The sequence below is a fragment of the Bos mutus genome, chromosome 2 (genome assembly GCF_027580195.1).
Source record: "Bos mutus isolate GX-2022 chromosome 2, NWIPB_WYAK_1.1, whole genome shotgun sequence".
NCBI lineage: Eukaryota > Metazoa > Chordata > Mammalia > Artiodactyla > Bovidae > Bos > Bos mutus.
The window spans coordinates 8,761,754-8,785,002 of NC_091618.1; the positions used below are offsets into that span (position 1 = coordinate 8,761,754).

Here is a 23,249-nt window from a genome sequence, read left to right on the forward strand (position 1 = left end):
TGCCTGGAGAATTCCATGGACAGGAACTTGGTGGGCTACAACGGGGTCACAAACAGTCAGACACGATTGAGCAACTAACACTTTCACTTCACTTTTTCACCCATTATATGTTACTGCAATAAATACCTCCCTGGGTAAATATTTATGAACATCTATTTTCTTAGCATAAAATAAAGAGTGGAATTGAGTCAGAAGACTAGCACATTTTTTAAGATTTTGTCGACCAAATGCCAGTTCACCCTCCCCTCCCCTCACCCTCCAGCATCACAGAAAAGTGGTAGGTACCGCCTGGTGCTGATAGCTGGCTTGCTGGCGGACATAAAAGTGAACCAAGGTCTGGGAAGCGGCTCAGCCCTTGGACTTGTCTCCCCGACCCACCACCCCCTCTTTGCTGCCCTGAGGAGGAAGCAAAGGGAGGACTCTGGATCCCAGATGTGCCTTTAAAGGCTGGTGACCCTGGAGTCTCCCTGAGTTGTGCCTGGGAGCCTGCCCAGGTATTTAGAGGAGGCCTGGCGAATGATGGCTTATGGTTGGGGTGGAAAGGATGAGAACGACCCTGGGTCACGCCCTGCATCCTCTGTGCCTGCAGGAGGCCTCAGCGGGGCCACGGTCATCGACTCCCTCGACACCCTCTACCTCATGGAGCTGAAGGAGGAGTTCCAGGAGGCCAAGGCCTGGGTCGAAGAGAGCTTCCACCTGAATGTGGTGAGTCCGAGACCTCCTGGGCTACTAGGGCTGGAAGGGGCCTGAGAGGTCAGCCACCCGCTCGCCTCCCATCTCTGAGACCCAGGCTGCCCAGCAGGGCATTCTCAGAGCCAGGGCTCCCAACACTCTGTGCCAAGTGCCCTCCCCTGTGACCAGCCTTAAGGTGGGGATGTCCCACAGCCCATGAGTATCTACCAGCCTGAACTGCAGGCACGTTGCTCCCACCCAGGAAGCTCCTTCTGGGAGTAAGTCTGTCAGACAGAACAGCTGCAACAGGGGAAGCGACTCTAGGAAGGGAGAAGTGGCCATCCGCTTGGACCTGCCCTGAGCCGGAGTGCCCATCTATATGTCCCCACGCTGCCCTCTTGAGACAGGTGAGGGGGCACGGAGGCCATCTGGTGTGAGGCCCAAGGCCAGGTCTGGGGCCCTCTTGGTCTCCAGCCTTTGCAGGCAACCCTGCTCAGGACCTCAAGGACCAGACCCTTGGGGAGGGAATGCTCATGCGTATGGATGGTACAGAAGCCTTAAGTGCCAGACGCCTGCCTCTCCCAGTGATCTCCCAGCCTGGGCTAAAGTGACAGATCCATCCTGGCAGTCTCAGCTCCCCTCAGGGAGAGGCCGTTTAGGTGGTCTGGGGAGCAGGACATGGAGACAGATGGTGGGGTCACGTCAAAGCCCACCGTCAGGCTCCAGCCGGGGCTCCATGAGTGACAGGTCCTGCTGTGAACTGAGACAGCTCCTGTAGCTCCTGGCAGAGTGGACGCCTCTGCTCTTAGAGGGGCCCACGTCACCGCGGAGCAGGGCAGAGAGACAGGGTGGAAGAGGTCTGGCAGAGCGACACTACAGGGGACGGCTCGGCCCGCAGGCTGGGAAAAGTCATGCGACCTTCCTGGACCTGAGTTTCCCACCCGAAAGATGGGGCGATGCTGGTGCCTAATGCACAGGCTTGTAAGGATGGATGACCATGGAGGGTTGTAAAAAGCATTTGATAACACACTGTAAAGTCCACTGGTGATAAAGTGATGCCATCATCCCTGTGGTGATTTTGAAGCTTGTTGTGACTTCTGCCCAGTCTGCGTGAGGTGAAGACGTGCAGAATCCTGCCATTTCCTACGGGAGCAGAGGCGGGAGAAGGCAGGAGTGGCTCCATAGCCCATCTGGCCCCTTAGCAGATGGTGGGAAGAGAGTGGGCCTCAGGCAGCTGCCGGAGGGGCCGGGTGGTGGCAGGGCTGGGGAGCCTAGGGGCATTCAGGCAGCCCGGGGACAGTTAGGGAGTGTCCCTGGAAGAAAGCCAGGTGGGGGCTCTTCACCTCTCTGAGTCTGGGCTTTCTCATCTGAAAGGTGGGTGTGATGACTTCACCAAGGACTGGAAGGCAAAAGAGAGGACCAGCTTTGCAAGTGCTCTGTTAGTGGACAAGCTCTCCCAGATAAAAGGATGGCCGTCATTGTCATCAATAACCAAAGACTGCAGTGTGGGAAGCGTGCAAAGGGAACCCTCGGGAGCAAGGGGGGGATGATAACAGGTACCTTTTTGGAGCCACACCCAGCCCTGGGCAGGCAATGGGCAGGCCTCTCCCCTGCCCCAGTCAGCATCTGCTGTCCACCCGCTCAGGAAGAGGAAACTCGGAGCGGGAAAGGCTGAGTATCTTGCCCAAAGTCCCAAAGCCAAGTGAGTGGCTCAGGTGGGAAATTAAGCCAGATCTGGTCCTTAGCGTGATGCCCCAATACCCCTGCTTCGCTGTCCAGGCTTCAGAAAGAAGACGACAATGTTGAAGGCGAGTGTGGGTGTACCCTGAGGGCTGCGGAGCGGAGGCTAAGAAAGTGCTGATTGCCTGTCAGAATCTGCCTGGCAGCCCTCCTTTTGCCCCAGAACCTCCTCTGAGAACCTTCTGCTTGCCCTGTCAGCCCGAAGAAGGGCCACACCAGCCTCCTGCAAAGCCAAGGGGGCTCCCTCAGAGAGGGGAGGGGGCCAGACTGGGAGAGGATTTGCCGGTCCTCCGGCTAAGCTTCAGCCGGCAGCTCCCCCGGCGCGTTCTCAAGCTCCTTGGAGAGCAGCCAGGCATAACTTTGCTCCGATGGCCTCTGGCAAGGGCCAGGGAAGGAAGCCAAGCCCAGTGTTTATTTGGAACTCTGTAAATGTGCGGTAGCTGCCGCCGGGCAGGTGCTGATCCCTCTCGCCTTTTGCTCTGAAAACCCTCACCGTGGGGAGCCTGACCTGCTGGGCAAGGGCTTGGAGCCTGGCCCAAGTGTGGCCAGGCCCGTGGGGCAGAGGCAGTGGGTGGCAGGTGTGACCTGTCTCTAGGGCCCAGCAGGCCCCAGGGAACCCTGCAGGGATCTCATGAATATCCCCTCTGCCCTCCCCATCTTTCTGCCCTACAGAGTGGAGAAGCATCCTTGTTTGAAGTGAACATCCGGTACATCGGAGGACTCCTCTCAGCCTTCTACCTGACGGGAGAGGAGGTGAGTTGGCCTCTTGAGGCCCCTGGGTCATCCTGGCTGAAGAGGGCTTGGGAGAACACCAACCCCACCCCCTCATTTTATGAAGAAACAGGGGTTTCAGGGGATCCACATCCCATCTCCATAGGGCCACCTACAGATTCTTCCTCCTCTTCTGTCCGGCGCGTCCACTCTGCTGCTCAGAAGTGGCTCCCAAGTGGTGGTAAATCTTTAAGGGCAGCTGCTCCTGGGCCAGACACCAGCTCCAGGTCTCAAGGGTGTGACCAGGGAGGTGGGCAGCCACTGCTGGCCACTCAGCCCAGGCCAGCTGCGTTGGCTTCCAGAAGGAGAGCCTTGAAATGAGGCGAGAAGGTGGAGCCCTGGGCACGGAGTAGAAAAACCTGCCTGTCACCCACACGGGGCACCTGCCTGTGGCTTTGAGCAAGTTCCTTCTCCCGCTCCTGGGCCTCCTGCCTTCCCCTCCGTGGGGTGATCCCAAGCCCATGGAGTCAGAGAGCTCTTGTGAGATGGGACGAGAGGGAAAGGGTTCAAACCCAGGGCTGAAAGAATCCAGAGCCCATGTTCTCCGCACTGTAAGGAACCCTGAGATCACAGAGCGGGGACTTCATCCCTTGGGAGTGTCCGAGGATTGAGGGGCAAGGTGGCTGAGTCCCCAGCACATGGGTCACCCATCAGTCATGTCTCCATTACCCAGAGGGCTGCACTGCTCTGCACATCACTGCTGTGTCCACTTAGAGACAAACAATGGTCCTGCTCCCTGCCGGCGGGGAGCCTCTGCCGCCGCTGTCAGAGGAAGTCACTGGGTTGCCCTGGATGCCAAGGGTGTGGAGGCAGCAGTGAGCCCTCGATCTCTGGTCGCTCAGAGCCCCTCTCCCTCAAGCCTGATCTCCTCAGCAGAGGTTCCTGCTTGTACCAATTTGTCCCCAAATGATGGATGTGAGAGTTGGACTATAAAGAAAGCTGAGGGCCAAAGAACTGATGCTTCTGAACTGTGGTGTTGGAGAAGACTCTTGAGAGTCCCTTGGACTGCAAGGAGATGCAACCAATCCATCCTAAAGAAAATCAGTCCTGAATATTCACTGGAAGGACTGATGCAGAAGCTGAAACTCCAATACTTTGGCCACCTGATGCAAAGAACTGACTCATTGGAAAAGACCCCGATGCTGGGAAAGATTGAAGGCAGGAGGAGAAGGGGACAACAGAGAATGAGATGGTTGGATGGCATCACCGATTCAATGGACTTGAGTTTGAGTAAACTCCGGGAGTTGGTGATGGACAGGGAGGCCTGGCGTGCTGCAGTCCATGGGGTCGCCAAGAGTCGGACATGACTGAGCAACTGAACTGAACTGAACCAATGGCCCATGGGAACCCTGCGAGCCACCTGAGGCCTGAATGTCATTTGAAAAACCCCAAGACAGGAAAATGACATGGAGTCGAAGAAGGCACCAGGCTCTGCCCAGGCACTCCCCAGCCTCCTGTCCAGGATTGGGGAGGAGCAATACAGCTCAGGGCCCACCGTGGGTGTAGGACCAATGATTTCTGGGGGGGCAGAGCAGGCAGTGGGGTGTGGTGTGAGCGCCGTGGTCCAGGAGGCCCCAGGAGAGTCCGATCAGCACAGAGCCCCTGAGCAGGCAGGCTCCTGGGTGGTCAGCACTGCCCCGTCCCCCCAGACACGCCTCACTGACCCCTCCCTCCACGTGGCATAGACCAGGCTGCCCTAGCAGGTATGCAGACCAAGAGCTAGAGAGCCATCTGGTGCAGGTCACACAGGCTCCTGTGGCCTTCCTCCCGCGGCCTGGGTCCTAGCTCTTGCTCAGCCTGGCCCGGCATCACTGCTTGTAACCAACCGGGACTTGGCCACACGAGGGTGAGGACGCCCTCCTCTCTCCTCCTCCGTCTTGCCCACAGTGGGTATCCATGGGGTGGGCTGTTCCTATGAGTGTTTGTGGAATGGACGGTGAAGGAGCCCCCACATCCCTTCCGGTGCTGAGGTCTTTCTTGCCACAGAGGGAACCTGCAGGAGGTGGAGCCCCTGAGACTCCGCTCCCAGGAGAAAGACAAGTACAGCCACAGCCGCACCGAGTGACATGCGGAGCTCACTTTACAGCTTGTATAGCACATTCACTTACGTACATCCTCTCATCTGATTTCCAAAGGACTCTCTCTGAAGCAGCCAGGGCACGCATCACTGTTGCTTTGTGCAGAGGAGGCTCAGAGACAGCACATGGCTCACCCAAGGTCACGCAGCTGCCCAGACGGGAGATCTGAACCTGGGCTTTGACTCCCAGTCCAGAGCCCTTTCCGCTCTGCAGCACGTAATCTGCCGGTCTCTCTCACCCCTGTTCTGGAACTAGGAGGCCACTGCCCGTTGTTTACCGTGACTGTCTGAGGCCAACTCTCTCTGTGTTGGTTAGCGTGTGGCCTGGAAAAGAGCCACATAACATAGCTCCACAACCTCGGGCAAATTACTTCTCTGAGACTCAGTTTTGTCTTCCCCAAGGCTGTTGCAAGGATTGAAGTTCACGTAGATAAGACGCATCATTTCCAAACGATAAGGAGGACGGGCTTTCTATTCCCCATGGTACTACTCCTATCTACACAGTCCCCCAGCATCCTGCCTGGGATGGTTGAGACCCTGCTGAACCAGTCGGCAGGAGGGCCTTCCAAAGGAGGAGATGTGGTTTGCTGGGAGAGAGGAGCATTTCAGAGCAGTTAGCTTGGAGTCCTTGAGCAGAGGGCAGCCTGGAGCCCCAGCCTTGCGTGAGGGTCCCCATGGGTTCCTTTGTGCCTCTGTGCTCAGCCCCCCTGGGGGTCAAATGAAGATATCAGGACCTTCAAACAAGAGCCCCTTGTTACTGAACCGGTGGCTTCTGGGATGATTCGAGGCTTTGGAATCTGGTGTCTAGACAAACTCCCTTGGGATTCTGCTGTGCTGCCCCTGTCCACACTTCTAGGACCCACTGTCTGGCACTGGACATTATCATCTCGCACCCATCACAGCCAGTCCCCAGGTGCAATTCGTCTGTCTCCCTCCCTCCCTCCCACCCTCCTTCCTAAACAAGAACCACACCTGCTCCACAGAGCCCTCTAATCCAATCCCAGGTGGTGTTCACAAACTCCTTCTCCACTGTGGTCCCCAGACGGCTGTCTGAGAGGCTATAAATTGCATCTGTTAGACGGAGAGGCCTCAGGAACGCTTCGTCTTGCAGCAACACACAGTGGGCTCCAGCGCACTGAGACCCCCTTGGAGCCCCGAAGGGAAAGGAGATGCTTGTTGTCTCACCAGGAGTGGTTGCCTGGGGACTTGCATCTCATCTTTTTAAAAAATAAATAACCTTTTTGTGGGTTTGCTTTTATTGTAAATAGCACAGAAAATAGAGATAAACCGAAAGAAGAAAATGAAAATCCTCCATGAGCCTAGTCCTTTGGGAAGACCACTGTTAATATTTCAGTGTTTTCCCAACCTCTCCTCATGCGAAAGTTGAATTACACCATTGTGAAATATTGTCTCTTAATAGATCATAACCCACCCTTTTTTTTACTATAAAATAACCATCTGCAACATCACTTCAGTGGTTGCACTTAAAAGCCATAATTTCACCATTTCCCTGTTACGTGATATTTAGTGTATTTGCCTTTTTTCTACTATTGTAAACAACACTGGAATAAGTAGCCATAAAGTTAAGTTGTTGGAAATTCCTTGATGATTTATTTCCTCAGAGGGTCACAGGTGATTTTGAATTAATCAGAACAGTTTGAGCAGCCCAGAGCCTTGGGCAGGGCCCCTGACACCTGGGCTCCCTAGCCATCATATCCCTGGGTTAGCCACTCACCTTTGCTGCTGCAAAACAGAAAGGGTGTTCAGAATGTCAGGGGGAAAGGCCCTTCCGCTGGGTTTATGGCGTGGGCGAAGGCAGAGGTTTGCTGAGAAGCGCCCGGAAGCCAAGTTGGGGAGCAAGGCCTGGAGCCCCCAGTCCAGTGCTCCTTACGTTCTGTCTGAAGGTGCTTCCCGTGTGCCCAGCCTGGGCAGCGCTGACATTGGTGACCCGCTGCCCTGATCGCTCCGTCTTCCCGACAGTCACCCTAGTCACAGCATAGTCACTGAGCCTTCCTCCTGGTCCTGACACCACAGTAGGTACTTTACAAACGTTATCTGATTTTCCTGCTCCAGCAACCCTCTGAGGAAGGTAGTAGGGTCCTTAATTTATAAACGCGGAGGGGAATTGAGCCAGGAAGTCATGGAGTCAGGTTCACGTCCAGGCCTGTCTGACCCCAGAGCCTCATAAACCTCCCACTCTGGGTGTTTACAGGTATTCCGGATAAAGGCCATCAAGCTGGGAGAGAAACTCCTGCCAGCCTTCGACACCCCCACAGGAATCCCAAAAGGCGTGGTGAACTTCAAAAGGTAGGATGCCTTCTCGTTTCCCCTTTGTGGCTTTGGCTGCATCTGCATGGAAACTGAGGCACAGGGTGGCAGGTGGGGGGCGGGGTGGGGTGATTCTGGTGCGGGAATCACAGGGAGTGGGTGGCATAGTGAAAGCCAGCCTTAGCCAAGGACTCACCTGATCTTCGTGGTGTGGAGAGCAGGGTCGCCGAGCCTCTGGGACCCTCCTGTAATGCTGCCATGACTCACAGCCCCACAGCTGTGCCCCAACCACCCGCCTCCTCAGCTGAGATGCCTGGCCAGGAGGGTCATCACACCTCCCACCATAGGCAGGAACCCGCAGCCGCTGGGGAGTCAGGACCATGGACAGAGGGACCTTGGTTTGCTGACCCTCACCCTCAACCCCTTTCAGAGTTAAATCTCAGGAGCCCTGAGGGGCTTCTTGAAACATCGACCCCATGGAGGCTCAGACTCCAAGGAGGAAAGACCTTGGCTGAGGTCACATAAGCCAGTAAAAGGCCACCTAGGATATGAGCCCAGGACTTCCAACTCAATTTTCAATAATATTTATTGTGAGTCCCCCCTATAAAACAAATTCTTCTCGCAAAAAAAATGTGGATTATACCAGAAGTGTTGGATAAGACCCAAAATATCACACGTGACTCCACTAAGCACGAAACCACTGGTATGCTTCTTTACTGGCCATTGATTTTCACTGGCTGCTTCCATCATTTTCCCTCCCGATGGGTTGCGTAATTCAGCATGGGAGCTAACGTCTTCCTGGACGTTCACCAAGTCCCAGAGCCAGAGTGGATGGGACTTTGGGGAACGTGGCTGGAGCAGGTGGAGCCAGGCTGCAGCTCCAGCCCGCTCCAAAGCCTTCGGGGACTTACCTGCGTCCCGCTGCTTCCCAGAGGGGAAGGGCAGGGTGAAAGTCAAGGGGACAGCAGCCAGCAGGCCTTAAGATCCACTGAGGACCATGCAGCTTGCTCCTGGGGACCCCTGTGCACCCCACTGCTTTGCCTGCTCTCCATCTTTTTGTCCCCTGGGCTTCTCGCCGCTTCTCTGGCCATTAGAGCCCAGCTCAGATGCCACCTTCTCCAGAAGCCAAAAGCATCCTCGCCTCGCCGGCCACCAGGCACTCTCTCTGCTTCGTTTGGCCCTCGTTACCCTCGTTCCCCACGTTCCCCCACCAGCCCTGGAGCTTCTCGAGGGCAGGACACACGTCCCCTTCTTTTTTCTCTCCTTCCACACGTGTTCACTTGAGGCGCCGTGTATGGGACGGGAGGCCAACTCTGATGATTGCTGATTCCTACGTTTATTGAGTGGTCACTCTGTGCCTGGCATCATGCCGAGGGTTTCGCTCATCGCCTCACCTATCACACTCCACACAGAAGTCCTTTAGGGTCAGTATTTATGTTATGGCTGCTGCCCAAGGTCTTCTTGCTCACAGGTAAGGGGGCCAACTATTAAATCATTTTGTTATGGATCAACAGCTGTGCTCCTGATGCCCACCTGGCCCTCCCTCAGGCAGGAACCCTGCAGCCCATCGCTGCGTGGAACAGATCCAAGAGTCTTAGTAGAAGGCATGAGCCGTTCCCCAGCACCCAGGGAGCACTCTGGGGCTGTGCTTTAGGCCCTGCTACAGCCTGACCCTGGGGAAAGAGCTGCAATATTTCCATCACACTGAACTTCTTGTCCCATCACCTGAAGCAGTTTCTTATCTCAGGAATCTCAGCCCCACAGGGGAGGGTAGGCAGAGTCTCTGGGTTCAGGTAGAGTTCCCACTGCCCCTGTCCGTCAGGAGGAGTTCCCACCCTCTAGGGCCTTGCAAAGAAGAGGGGACTCGGCCTGCTCGGCATCTTGACTTACCATCTCTGGTCTGAAAGGATTCCTGGGGAGTGATGTCACTTCAGTCTCTGTAACAGACCAGCGAGGAACCCTAGGGACCCACTGAAACACCATCTCAGTGCCAGGCTTGACTCCTCAGAGGTGAACAGTTGGATCTCTTTTCAGGCTCCTTTCCCACAAACACTGATCCTGGAGAAACTTGGCCAGATGTCTCGGAGCCAAGACATAAGCACCCTGTGATTCTGACTCTGTGTCCCAGGTCTAGCTTCTCGGGCCTCCCTGCCCCGGGTCAGAATAAGACCTTAGCTCAGGCACCCCTCCCTCCTCCCTACATGGCACCCCCCTCCCCTGACCCCCAGCAAGCCCCACATGCTGCAGCCCTGGCCGCCTGCCTTTCCTGGGTCCCTCAGAGACCAGACCTGATCTCACACAGATCCTGACATTTCTGATTAAGAAAGCGCATTTATTTCTAGGCTGTTTGCATGCTGCCAGTGCTGTATACATATGTATGTAAATGCATATTTCCTGGCAACACCTCCCTCTCATTTTCTGGGTAAGAGAGTCTGTTGCTAAAAATGCCTCCTGGTTCCACCAGGGAAAGCATCAGGGATGTATACAGCCCTGGGGGCGTGGTGCTGAGTGTTGCCTTTGGAGAGGGCCTGCTGGTGGAGTGGGGTCCACGCTGCTGCCCCTGCCCAGCGCGGGGCCCCAGGAGGAGGGGCAGTAACTAGGAGGAGGACCCTGAGGAGTGGTGGTCCCTGAGTGATCGTGACCACTCCTCCTCCCTGGCGGCAGGCCTGGGAGGCAGAGGCAGGGGGCAGCCATGACCTGTGACCTGCAGGACCACTGGACTCTGGGAGAGGGGAGGTGTCCAGTCACAGGGCCTCTGCAGGTAAATCAGCCTCTCCAGGTAGCTTTCACACACTCAGGCCACACACACGCATGCACCCCACTGCCACTACCCTAATCATGAAGGCTCAGACATCCAACCTCACCTTTGCCACACACACTGTCCCATCCCTATGTGCACAGATTCACACCCAAATACGTGTTTACAAGTGCACCCTTCTGCCACACACATGCATCCAGGTGGTAATAATTATGCAGGTTTGTCAAATGGTCACCATGTCCCAGGCACGACGTTATGGATTCTCTCTCTTCATCACACAGCAACCACATGGACCCCACTTTAAAGGGAAGAAACAGACTCAGAGAGGTGAGGTAACTTACCCAAGGTCACACAGCAGCAAAGTTAGAAATTAGAATCCAGTCTCTGCCTGGTTCCAGAATTAACGATTGTGTTGATACCATACACGTGTGTACACACACAGAAGCTTCTGCCAGGCTGGGGAGGGGGATTATGGTTCTCTCACACGAGGGGAGAGAACGCAGGCTGCAGGCCCACTTGCCGGCTGAAAAGGCAGGGAGGGGAGCAGACCCGCTGCCGTCAGCCCAGCAGTCACAAGGCTGATCAGAAGCCCTCCTGGTCTCCGAATGGACGCTGCCCAGAACGGATGCATTCGGGGCACAGAGGACCGAGGGTGTGGGTTTGCTTTCAGCTCAGCTAACACTGTCAGGTTACTGTGTGACCTTGCAGAAGTGTCTTACCCTCTCTGAGTCGGACTGCCCTAACCTGTGAAATAAGAATCTTGCTGTCTACCCCTGCAGTTGGATGTGAAGGTAGAATAAGATACCGCTGCTGCCTGGCACATGTCAAGAACTTAACTCTAACAGACAACATAATCTAATGTGCATTATTACATAATGGTTACAATGACAGTCATCGTGTGCGTAATTTATAACTTACAATGACTCTATGAGGTGTGGAGATGAGGAGACCGGGGTCTGCAGGAATTCCCTGACCCGCCTGAGGTCCCCTAGCTGAGAACTGGGGGAGCCAGTTTGTGAGGCCAAGTGGGAGAGGGGAAAGCGCCCGGCCCACCGCCTGCCCCTGCCTGGGGCGACTCCACCACTGAAGGTCCACTTGGGAGGGTGAGCACTGGGAGGGAGGGGAAGGAAGGAGAGGCTCCTGTAAGGAAAAGGAGAACAAAAGACTGCTGATCATGGCTGGGGCTTTTTTTTGTTTGTTTACCTTGAATTTCTCTGCCAGGGCAGGAAGCATCAATTATTCAGGAAGACCTCTCTGGGTGCCTGAGTCTCCCACTGAGGTCACAGGCTGGAGAGAGAGGTCTCCTGGCCTGGAGGGAAGAGGGACACAGAGGGATCAGCTTCCCCTTCTCTCAGGGTGGATATGGGGCCATCTGGGGGACCCCTGAGGGTCGTACTCTCTGAGGCCGAGGCCAACAGATCTCACTTCAAATCCTGCCTCCACCACCTACTGGTTCTGAGCTTCTAAAGACAGCTCACTTCCCTCTCTATTTTCCTCAGGGATTAACGGTGCTTAACTTTGTGGGCTTTAAATGCAGTCATGATGTGGACGGCCCGCCCCAGTGCCTGCATCTGGAAGCTGTTTTATTTACTACCTAAAACTCAAATTTCCCCTCTGTGCAACCCCTCCCTCCCCACCTGCCCGGAGTCAGAGTAATACCAAGGAAACAGGTGTGTTTATTGAGGTCATTGCTCCAAATATCCTTGAACTCGATTCCATCTGTTTCTACAAGAGTTTCTTGAAACCACATCAGAGAGGAGAAAGGCAACCTCGGGGGAGCCCCAGCCCACCCGGATAAAGCAGGGCCCCTCAGCTGGCAAACTGTGGGCCCACACTTGCCCTCCTAGGTCCTGTCCTTGGGAGACAGAGGGCGGACAGAGGCCAGCCGCCGGGGAGCCAGGGTCCCAGCTGCTCCACTTAACTGTGCGATCTCGGGCGGTGACGTCACCATTCTGTGCCTTGTTTTCCCCATCTGTGAAAGGGGCAGATGGGAGGATTACCTGAGGCCCTGCCTCTGCACTCTTCCTCCTTGAAAGCACCCAGTACTTTCCAGGAAAGGGAGGAGGCAGTTAGCTGACAGCCTTCTCCGGCGGGGCCGCCGAGTCATGCTGGTGACCCATCTAAGGTGTTCACGAGACGCCTGCATCTCTGCGGCGAGGAGACCTTTGCTCAGAGAGCCCCAGCTGCTTTCATCCCTAACCTCGGACTTCCCAGGATCTGGGTGGTCCCTGGTGGGTGGTCTTAGAAGAGCCAGCCACCCTTCAGGTGTGGGTTCCATGGAGTTCCAGGTGGGGGCTGTGTGAGTCCGTGGGCAGCAGTGACTGCGGAGGGAAGGAAAGGGCCAAGCGGGGTCCCTCTCGTCGTCCCCCACTTTGGACCCCGGCCATGCACTCTCCACACACAGCAGCAATGATTGTGAGCAATCAGTTGCCCTTGAACAAGTGGATGGAGATAGAATGTTCTAGGGGGTCTTTGTGGTCCCTGACTGCATTATCCCTATCGCCTGTAAATTTAGCATCATGTCTGTGCCAGGTCTTGGCCACCAAGGCAGCTCTGCCCACATCCTTCGAGAGCCCACACATCTTACAGGAGCTGCTTGACCATAGAAACGAAGACTTGCCTGCCTGTCAGACAGCCCTGGGTTTAAATGACCTGTAGGCGAGTTTCTTACCAACCTGAACATCCTCATCAGATAAACAGGGGGTACGAACAGTATCAACCCCCAGGGAGGATTCACTGCGATTGTATGGTGAAGCTCCTAGTCCAGTGCCCAGCACACAGTAGGTGCTCCCCCACGAAGCAGAGGAGCCAGCCCCGCCGGCAGGGGGTGACCCGACTGCTTCTGTCTTTTCAGCGGCTCCAACAGGAGCTGGGGCTGGGCCATGGCAGGGAGCAGCAGCATCCTGGCGGAGTTTGGATCCCTGCACTTGGAGTTCTTACACCTCACCCAGCTCTCTGGCAACCAGGTCTTCGCAGAAAAGGCAAGTCTTCTCTCTGCTCCCTCTTTCCCTTGTGGAGAGCAGAGGGTGAGCACTCAGCTTGTGACGGGGAGATGGAGCACGGGCCAGCTGAGAGTGGGGCGGGGGAGCTGAAAGCCCACAGCCAGGGCCAGTGTAGCAAATAGTTGCCTAATTGTACCTGATGGCAGGCGGCAGGGAAGGTGAGGACAAGGAGTAAGCAGGGAAGAGACATGGCTGCCAGCGAGAAGGTTTTCCCTGGTATACGTGTGAGCTTGGTGGCAACCACACACGTGTGAAATCCGGAGTAAGTGCAACCAGGGAAATCTAGGCACCAGCTTGCATTGGCAGGAACTGGCCACCCCGGCACTGAAGTCCCCTTTCCAGAGACATTTAACTTCTTCGGGTGAGATCTGCCTGCCTTAGCGCTTCCAGATGCCCGTCTAGCTCACGCTGTCAGCAGGCTGGCAAAGTGATTTCCCTCCGCGGCAGAGGCTCACGTCTGTTCCTTCTCAGTTACCCGGCTGGCTAGGACTGCAGGGGTGCAGAGAGCTAGTGTCCAGGCCTTTGTCCCTCCTGACAGCCGCCCCTGCCCTGTGAAGCCCTCCAGAAAGAGCGGTTTCTCAGGGTCACAGCCCGGGGCAGTCCCATCTGGAAGGGTCCCCGTAGATCCAACTCTAAACCCAAAGAAGGAAAGTGGACACACACCACCCGCCGATGGTGCTTGAGCCTTCCCAAGTCCTGGCCCTGCAGGGAGATAAAGCCCTGCCCTCCAGGAAGCAGGAGACCACCGCCCCCCACCCCCACCACCCCCCTGCCGCCAAAGTCTTCTCTTCCCCGGTCCTGGGTTAGTCTCTTAGAATGCCAAGGGAGCCCGGGGGTCACAGGGTCACACCACTACAGTGGCTCCCAGGCTTACGTCAGCCAGCCAGCCTCAAACCATCACCTAGCACGCTGGCTGGTGAAGAAGCCATCTCAAGCCCAGGAATGTGCATTTTAAACAAGGCCCGTACAGGACTCCCTGGAGGCCCAGTGGCTGAGGTTTTGTCTTCTGGTGCAGGGTGGCGGGGTGTGGGTTTGATCCCTGGTCGGGGACCTAAGATTCCACATGCCCAAAAAACCAAAACATAAAAGCAATATTGTAGCAAATTCAATAAAGATTTTTTAAATGGTCCACATCAAAAAAAAAAAGTCTTTAAAAAAAAGACACCCATGTGTTTTTTGATGTCAGGTTGAGGACCACCTGACACCATTCCCACATTATGTAAGTGGGAATCCACCCAAGCTTTCTCAAGAATCTCAAGAAGGGTTTTTCAACCCCTTGATCACTTCCTCAGCACTGGGGCTCACCATCACCCTTAAACAGCTCCTCATGTTGTCAGATCTCCCTTCAGAAGCCCCTCCTTATATTGAGAGGACTCTGCCTCCCCAGGACACCCCACCTCCAGAGCTCATGGAGTAAAGTCAATCCCACTTCTGATGAATCTTATATTCTGGTCTCTGGTCCTTTTGCCCGACTCCAGGCTGACTTTGCCCCCAGCCTCCCTTCTCCACTGCTCTTGAGCCAGACCCCTCTAGGAATACCATGGCTGGCTCAGAGAGGAGTGAGGCAAGGAGTTGCTCTAGTTCTGCTAGGCTGGAGCTGCCGCTGCCTGAGCACCTAGGATGTGCTGGGCCCTGTGTAGTGGCTCTGATTTTCCCACCAAGCCTGTGAGGTGTGTCTTCTTTTATCCCCATTTGACAGAGGAGGAAACTGATACTCGGAGAGGTTCAATCACCTGTCCTGAGTCATCCATCTGGTAAGTGATTAAGCTGAGACTCAAACCCAGGGACTTTCTGGCCCTGAAACCCATGCTGTTTCAAGACCAGATCACTACAGCAGGCTTCCAGCTTTTTCACAAGAGTCCCTCCACCTCTCTGTCACTACATTTACATTCTCTAGCTCCTTTGATTCCCGCAGTCATGCCTCTCACACAGGCGATTATTGGCAGTCAACAAATTGGCCCGGATTCTGGAAGCACCCACACCCTCCAGGGGAGCTCATTTAGCTCGCTTCACTGCTCACCACCAGGACAATCAAGACTAACTCAGGTGCAAGCACAGTCCTGTCCCCCATAATGGACTATTAGTATAAATGGATATGAGATCTGATGTGGCAGAGCCAAGTGCGAGCGAGCTTCTGTGCCCGGGAAGAAAGGTCTGACAGCTAAAACACTGCTCCTTGGCTTGTAGATAAATCTGTGAGCATGCTACAGCTCGGTCCCCAAGGGCCTTTCTGTCCTGCGGAGTCTGCACCGTAAGATTTCATGTTCTGCCAGACAGCAGCCCCTGATGGATAAAGCCTTGCTGAATCCCATGTCATGCCCTTCGCAGCCCCAAAGGTTGCAGACCTGGCCTCCTGCTCCAGCGGGGGCAGCCTCTGTTGCACGGTCCCTGCCCTGATCCCTGTTGGACCCAGGGCCACTCTGTGTGGGCGGACAGACCAGACTCACACCCTGGTTTCTGCCACTACAAGCCCCATGACCATGGGCAAGTGACTGCACCTCTCCGATATCCTGGTTCCTGAGATGATAATCCCGTATGGATTGTTAGGAGGGTTGGCGATCGTGTATCTGCTGGGTCTGTCTCAGAGCAACTGAGAAACATTAACGGCTGTTGCAGTTGTTATTAAAACCCCGAGATGCCTATTAGGGCACAAGAATGCTAAGGATCCTCCCTTCTGGAATGGTTCCTACTGTGTCAGATAAAACAACATATTACCAGGCTGAGTGATGTGAAATTGCCAATATTTAACCATTTCTGACTGTTAAAAAGACAGTTTTGTCTAGCACTTACAAATGAGCGACTATCACTTATACGGCCCCTAGTAAAAGACTCGTCCCCACAATCCACACACAGTGAGGAAGGGGTAAGGTGGGGAAGGGGAGACTGGCAGGGCCCCTGGCAGATCAGTCAGAGGTGGGAGGTCAGGCCCCACTGTGGCCACATCCTGCTGCACCCCACTCTTGAGCATAAGGGCCCCTCTCTTGACCTCCAGATTGGAGCCAACTGCTGGTTACCCAGCTCTCCTTTCCTTGTTGGAATGTTTTCCTCTCTGGACTGGAATCAGCCACCCTGGTCCTCAGTGGGCTGGGAATTAGCTGGCTCCTTGGAGAAAGTAAAAATGTGCGTGGTGTCCATCTCTTGGCAGGTCAGGAACATCCGAAAGGTCCTTCGGGAAATTGACAAGCCCTTCGGCCTCTACCCCAACTTCCTCAGCCCGGTGAGCGGGAATTGGATGCAACGTGAGTACAGGTGCCCCTGGTCCACTGGATTTCTGCCCGGCTTCCCCGCCCACCAGGCTGTGTGAGGCACCTGGGCCCAGTGAGGGGTGATGCATTTGTACAGGGCTCCTGGGTACCACCCTCCTGCCAGGAGCCGTGGGGAGTGCTCATTACCAAGGCCCGCCCTGTGCATCGCCCACGTGCTAGCCATCCCCAGCCTTCCATCTCTTCTGATGCCCACCGAAACCTCCTTCATCCTCCCCCAAACTTGCAAGAGTGCTCCAGTTAGAGGTTTACGCCAAATGTGGCTCCAAGAAAAGCCATGCAATCCCCTCCCACCCCTCTTCGTCTGGTTCCCTTCCTCCAACTGTAATTTCTTCAAAAAACATTTAAGCAGATCCTGCCTATTCAGCAATATAAAAATCATGAGTTCCTCACTCATATCTTACACCTATAAGAATCGGTGCTAGGATTTCCAGCTGTTTATGTTCAGAGGCTTTTTTTTCAACCAAACCGTTGAGGGTCACCTCTGGAGCCTCATTCACAGCCCCCAGCTCCACCCACTGAAACAGAATGGGGTTTGTGAAACTCTCAGGCAGGGGAGTGTTGAAATCTCCCAGCCTCCAGCATTGCCCCGCTGTCGGGAAGCCCGGCTCTGCCTTGCCTTTTTTGACCAAGGCCCTAGTCGTGTGGTCACAGTCAGCGCAAATTGGTTCCATGCGCCCTGCCTCTCAGGGCTTCCCAAGACTCGCCCAGAAGCCCCACCTCCACTGCCTCTACCCAGACAAGGACCCTTTCCCTTTACCCTTCCTTTTTTTTTTTTTTGCCCCCTTACCCCTTTCCCTGCCTCCAACCCCAGTTGTAATGTCATCAGCAAAGGCTCAGGGACAAGGTAAACCTGAGTCTAATTCCTGCCCACCCTGGGGGAACGTCACTTCTTCTTTTCCAGCCCTGGTTTCCTCTCTCGCAAAATGGAAGAGCTAAAGATATGATCTTTGTGTGCGACAGAAGGGTGTGGGGGCGCTGGTCAAAAGCTGCAGTAAACAGATTTCAGTTCATTCTCCAAGGATGACACGGGTTGTGATTTCCTTGGCGGTCCAGTTGTTAAGACGTTGCCTTCCAATGCAGAGGGTGTGGGTTGGATCCCTGGTGGGGAGCTAAGCTCTCACATGCCTCAAGGCCAAAAAACCAAAACATAAAACAGAAGCGATATTGTAATAAATTCAAAAAAAGACTTAAAAAACAAAAAAAGATGGCATGGGTTGTCCTAACGGGTAATAAGCACCCATCACCAAAAGTATACAAGCAGGGCCTGGAGGGCCAGCTGGCCAGCCAGCAGGGATACTGTGAGGAAACTGCAGAGGCCTGCCCTTCCAAGCCAGAGCCTCTAAGATCTGCTGGTCCAGGAGGCCCAGAAAATTCGACCCGGGAATTTTCCTTGGTGATGACCTCATTCCCAAGGAGCCTCCTGCAAAAACTGCTTGGAGAAACGCAAAGTATTTATAACCAAAACACAGTACCAAATTCAGAAGTTCCAGGGGAAGATGAAGGTTTGAATTACAGATTATGGCCACGGGAAGAGACAGTTCAATAACTGTTACTGCCTTTAATTGCAAGGCCTGACTGGGTGAAGAGATAAACTGTGCAGCTGCCGGCCCTAGCTGCTCCAGGACAATGCGGCAAAACCCATTACCAGGGGGCGAGGGGCATGGCTTCCCAACCTGAAGGGCCACCTTGGCAAATTACAGGGGAGCCTCCGCTCCTTCCCCCGCCCTGCTGAGAAGCATAATTTTCTTTGCAGGCTGCACCCAGGGTCGCAGGGCTGGGCAGACTCAGTCACATATGGAAAAATGTTTCCTATTAATAAAATATGAAGCCAAGGCCCACTGGATTGCAGAGGGAAGGTTATAAAGAAAGCCCTGCTCCTCTGGGCGCCTGCCTTCCTCCTCCCCTGGCTTTGGTGCCAGGGGTCATCTCGGGTTTTCTGTGGTTTTCACTGGGTTCGTTTGGTTTTGTTTTCTGGATGACTGTGTGATTTTCCAGCAGGTGATACCATTCCCATCTTGCATAAGCCAAGTTCACGTTCTTATCTCTCCTTGAATCCTCTGTGTAGCCCACTTGCAGCCACAGACATTGCAGCTTCAGGAGGCGAAGAACTAACTGAGGCTACCTCCCAGCCCAGACCCATGCTCTTGCCCAGTCCCCACTCCTGCCTGAAGCTGGATGTCAGGGTAGTGAGAGGCCGAGACTCTCCAGCCCCTAGGACGTCATAGCCAGGATAAGTCCACCAGGCTGCTGCTGGCACCAAGCACCAAGATGAGACCGGCCCCAGCAGAGCTTGAAGAGCTGCCAGCCCTCCGGCTTGGCCCCTGGAGTAGCTTGGCCGCCTTGTCCACTGCCTGAATCCCACACCGTCCTTGGTGAGAGGGACGTGGCGAGCCCAGATTCTCCCCCGTGGGCGGCGTAGGAGCGTAAGCGGCCCGCCAGCTGCAGCCTGGCCGCCTCCCCAGCTTCACGCTACTTTCCTGCCGGCGATTCCCAGGCATGTAGGGTGGCCGCCTCCTGCTGCCGAGTGTGATGGGAGTGTTGTTGACATGGTCAGGAAGCAGAAGAATCCAGCTCCACTCAAGCACACAAACTCTTGCTCCCATCTGCATTTGACAAATCAGGAGACGGAGGCCCCCCAGGGCAGGGGTCTGACTTGTCCCGAGCTAATGTTTCTAATTCCCACTCCTGTACTTTTCCCCTGTGCCCCTTGGTGTGGGAAGACACCACACACACACACATCACCCACACACATTACACACACATCACACATCACACACACACATCGCCCCCCCCACACACACGTCACACACATCACACACACAGGCTAGAAAGTGGCAGGACCTCCAGATGAGAACTGTGCACTGCAGCCGAGGCCCTGTGAAACTCTACGCGCACCCCAAGGTGGGGGGTCCTGTCTCAAACAACTGTGGGACACCTGCTGACCTGGCTCCCCTCTCCCACACACACCTGCCAGGTGAAGCCCTGGACCTCGTCACTCACCACGCTCTGCAGTCACATGATGAAGTCCAGCCTCGCTGGCGTGGCCTTCAAGGTCCTTCCCAGCACGGCCCAAATCTGCTCACCTTTCTCTCATTCAGGGCCCACTGGGGCGTCCGCTGTGTGCCGTAGAGGTATTGGGCACAGCTGCGAATCTCCCATGGTCCCTCCCCATACAGCCCACAGCCGAGCTGGGGAGGCAGACCCACAGACAGGTCCTGACGATACAGCACCCAGCAACGGTGGGGGGCCGCTGTCAACCTAGTGCCTACTTCAGGAGGGCACCGGGCCAGAGGGCACAGCTGCCTTATCTCCCTCCTTCCTCATGGTCCCCCTGTGGGGACACAGAGGAGAGCCTTTCTAGGTGGAGCGAAGCAGGGAGAGGGCCTGAGCCATGCCAGGGGGGAAAGGTCTTCCCGGCAGAGGGGTCATCACAGGTGAGACAGAGTGTGTGGGGGCGGGCTGCAGCGTTTGGGGCGGCAGAGAGGAGGCAGGCCCAGCAGATGGCCGTGGAGGTCACCGCGCCCCTCCTGTGAGCCACCAGCCACAGACCGTGCCCCTCCTGTGTGCCACCAGCCACAGCCCCTTCTGCGGAGGCTGACCCGATCCAACCTCTAGCCTCCCTCCACCTCTGCTCTGCATGGGTCTCCTGCCAGGGCTGTGGACACACCGTCCATCTATCAGGCCTGGCACAGTCCTGCCCACCTCTGTGCTTGTCCAGCTGTGTCCTTCCCCAGGGAGAGGGACCGAGGGGGACGCTAGGCTGGTCCCGTCTTTTCGGGTAACAAAGTCCAGCCCACGCTGGCCCCTTCCCATGCCTCCCTAAGCCCCAGGCTTTATCTGGTCTGTTCCCATTTTCCCAAGTGCTTGTCCCCTTCCTGAACTCTTGCTGAACCAGGATTTGTTTAAGGAGGGGCTGGAGGGGGCTGGCAGGGCTGGTTTACCATGGGGCCTCCTATAAGCCCCCTCTCCTGGTTCTGTCTTTTCCTCCCATTTCTGGGCTCTCCCTCTTCACACCTGTCCTTTGTTTCTCAGTCTTTGCCTCCTTCTCTTGGTTGACTGTGTGAAGCTGCAGAAAGTGAGCGCTCTACTGGCTTGGTGGCTGAGCTATTTAGGCTCACTCTCAGTTTTCCCATCTGGGAAATGGGGTTTGTCGTGCTTACTCTACAGGGTTCTTAGGAAGACTGTTACACATAATACAGCAAAGCTTCCAGCCCACAGTAGACCCTCGAAAGAGGGTAGCCGTTGCCATAGTCTCTGTGTCTTTCTCTTGCCTCTACCTCCTTCCTTCCCTTCTCTCTTTCAGCCCCCTCTTTCTCCAGAGGAGCTGAAAATCCTCTTCCATTTCCCATGCCCTGGCTTCATCCAGCCCCTTTCCTTCCTCTCTGTATCCCTGTTTAACCAGGAACCTCAGTTCGCTCCTTGCTGTATCTACTGAATGCCTTGATGTTGCCTGTTAATGGGAGTGAAGTGAGCTCTTGCTTCTTTATTGAAGTGCTCCTCTGTAAGCTGTCACTCTCTCGGAGCTGCCCTGCATGGGGCACCTGCTTGTCCAGCCACGCCTGGAGGTCCTGCTCCCCCAGGGCGGACGGAGGGGTCCTCCAACCCAGTTTCCCTCCCCCTGCTCCTTTGAACTCCATTCATCCCAATTGGCTACATTTAAACCTGGCTTTTTCAGAATAGCTCTGCACTCTGACCAACTAAATTAAGCCTCTCATTCCTCCTTCCTGTGGCCTTTTATGAACCTGCCCAACATTAATTACCATGTTTGGCACAGGGTAATAAAAAATCCCTGAACTCCCTGCCACCAGATTATCTTTTTAAAGAAATGCAACTCATTTACAGTTAATAACCAGCGGCCCTGCCGTCCTCTGCCTGCTAAACGACATGATTTATGGCAGCCAGAGGAGCCCCTGCACTTTTGTGTGGGACCATCGAGCTCAAGCGGCCCCGGTGGCCCCCAGTCGCAAGCCACACCTTTCTCCCAGCACCCCTGAACCGTTCTGCTGGGGTGTCTGAGGCCGGGGATTTAATGCGCGCTCCCCACCGAGCTTACCGGGTGAGTCTTGCCGGCAGCCGGTAGAGATAATATTCCTGTCCTCTCTCCCCTCACAGACCACGTCTCGGTTGGAGGACTCGGGGACAGTTTTTATGAATATTTGATCAAGTCCTGGCTGATGTCAGCCAAGACAGATATGGAAGCTAAAGATATGTACTACGAAGCCTTGGAGGTAAGACAGGCGTCTGACGCTGCATGGGCGGTTTGGTCACTCGCCGCCAGTTCCCCAAGGGTCCCTGAGAGCTGGGAGCCTGGCCCCCACCTACCTCTGCCCACCCGTGCCCCCCACAGCGAGCGGGCCCAAAGGAACCCCGAGACTGTCCCCTCCCCAGCCTGTCGCTCTGCACACCCTGTCTGTGACTCTTCTCAAACACCTTGAAATCAGGGTCATGTCAGCCCCCTCGTTTTACAAATGCAGAACCCAGGCTGAAGATGGTGAAGTCATTTGTCCAGGGCCTCAGGGGAAGCAGCAGGCAGCCTGATTCAGAAACTCAGGGTCTGTGCTCCTGCTGTGTCAGAACCCAGAACACAGGGGCCCCCAAGGGAGGCTGCCAAAGCAAGACCCTCACATCTTCCAGCTGAACCAGAGGGGATGTAATTAGCACATCCAAGCTGAGAGGGGCCTCCCTCAGCGGGGCACCCCATCCTGTGGGCCCAGAGAGGGGAAGGCACTGGCTCAAAGACACACAGCACAGAACGGGCAGAACTCCAGCTAAAACCAGGTCTCCAAAGCCAGCCGCCAGGCTCTCCCCACTGTCCCTCAGCTGGTCTGTTCACATGGCGTGGAGTGAACAAGGATGCTAGGCTCAGATGGGCCAAAGGGGCAGAGACTGTGGGACTGATGGGCAGCCAGTTAGCCTGGGCTATTCTCAAGGGGGGTTGGAACCCAGCAGCCCACTGGTAAGATACCTTTGAGCCCAGCGAAACAAAAGGCAGGCTCCGGGCCTCAGTTTCCTCATGAAGTACATTGAGCAGGTTGGATCTATTCTGCTCCCTCCTTGGTCGAAGCTAACTGGATTCCTTGCTCATCCCTCCCCACTCTAAGTCAGTCCTTCCACCGCAGCCCGAATAGTTGTAAGTGCTTGTCCCTCCCCACACAGCTGCTCAGCACTTGGAACAAACCAGACTTCTCGCCTTTGCCCACAGTCCCTGACCTGGGCCTGCCAGTCACCCTGACCTCTCTCTCTCTCCCCCTTGCCCTCTGAGCTCTGGTCCCCAGCCTCCCTCAGGCACACCGGCTCATTCCCACCTCAGAGCTTTGGTATCTGCTGCCTTCCTACCTGGAATATCATTCACGTGGCTGGGTCCTGCCTGTTGGTCAACTCAAAGGCCACAGAATTAGCCTTCCCCGGCTTCTGTCTCAGAGGGAGGGTGGGAAGGAAGTACAGATGGATGACTGAATGGGTGGATAGGTGGGTGGAGGGATGGAAGAAAAGGAAGTGGGGAGGAAGGCAGGGAGGAGAAGTGTGTGAGTGGGTGGATGGATGGGTGGATGGGTGAATGTAAGGATGGGTGGGTGGGTGGATATAGGTGGATGAATGGGTGTGAGCAGCAACTGGATGGATGAATGACATCTAACTACGCTCTGATCACTTGAATCTGGCCAGGAATGGTAGTCCTTCAAGGAAACACACTGGAA

At 55.3% G+C, this 23,249-nt stretch overlaps 1 protein-coding gene across 3 annotated transcripts in view; it reads left to right on the forward strand.

The window, feature by feature from the left end:
* MAN1C1 (mannosidase alpha class 1C member 1) overlaps positions 1–23,249 on the forward strand; it is a 155,683-nt gene that overhangs the window by 119,246 nt on the left and 13,188 nt on the right. For all 3 annotated transcript variants that reach the window (XM_070383133.1, XM_005895930.3, XM_070383136.1), the window contains 6 exons: positions 590–705; positions 3,085–3,165; positions 7,473–7,567; positions 13,141–13,267; positions 16,434–16,527; positions 21,667–21,782. In XM_070383133.1, the coding sequence (XP_070239234.1) occupies positions 590–705; positions 3,085–3,165; positions 7,473–7,567; positions 13,141–13,267; positions 16,434–16,527; positions 21,667–21,782 (629 nt within the window). The remainder of the gene's footprint in view (positions 1–589; positions 706–3,084; positions 3,166–7,472; positions 7,568–13,140; positions 13,268–16,433; positions 16,528–21,666; positions 21,783–23,249) is intronic.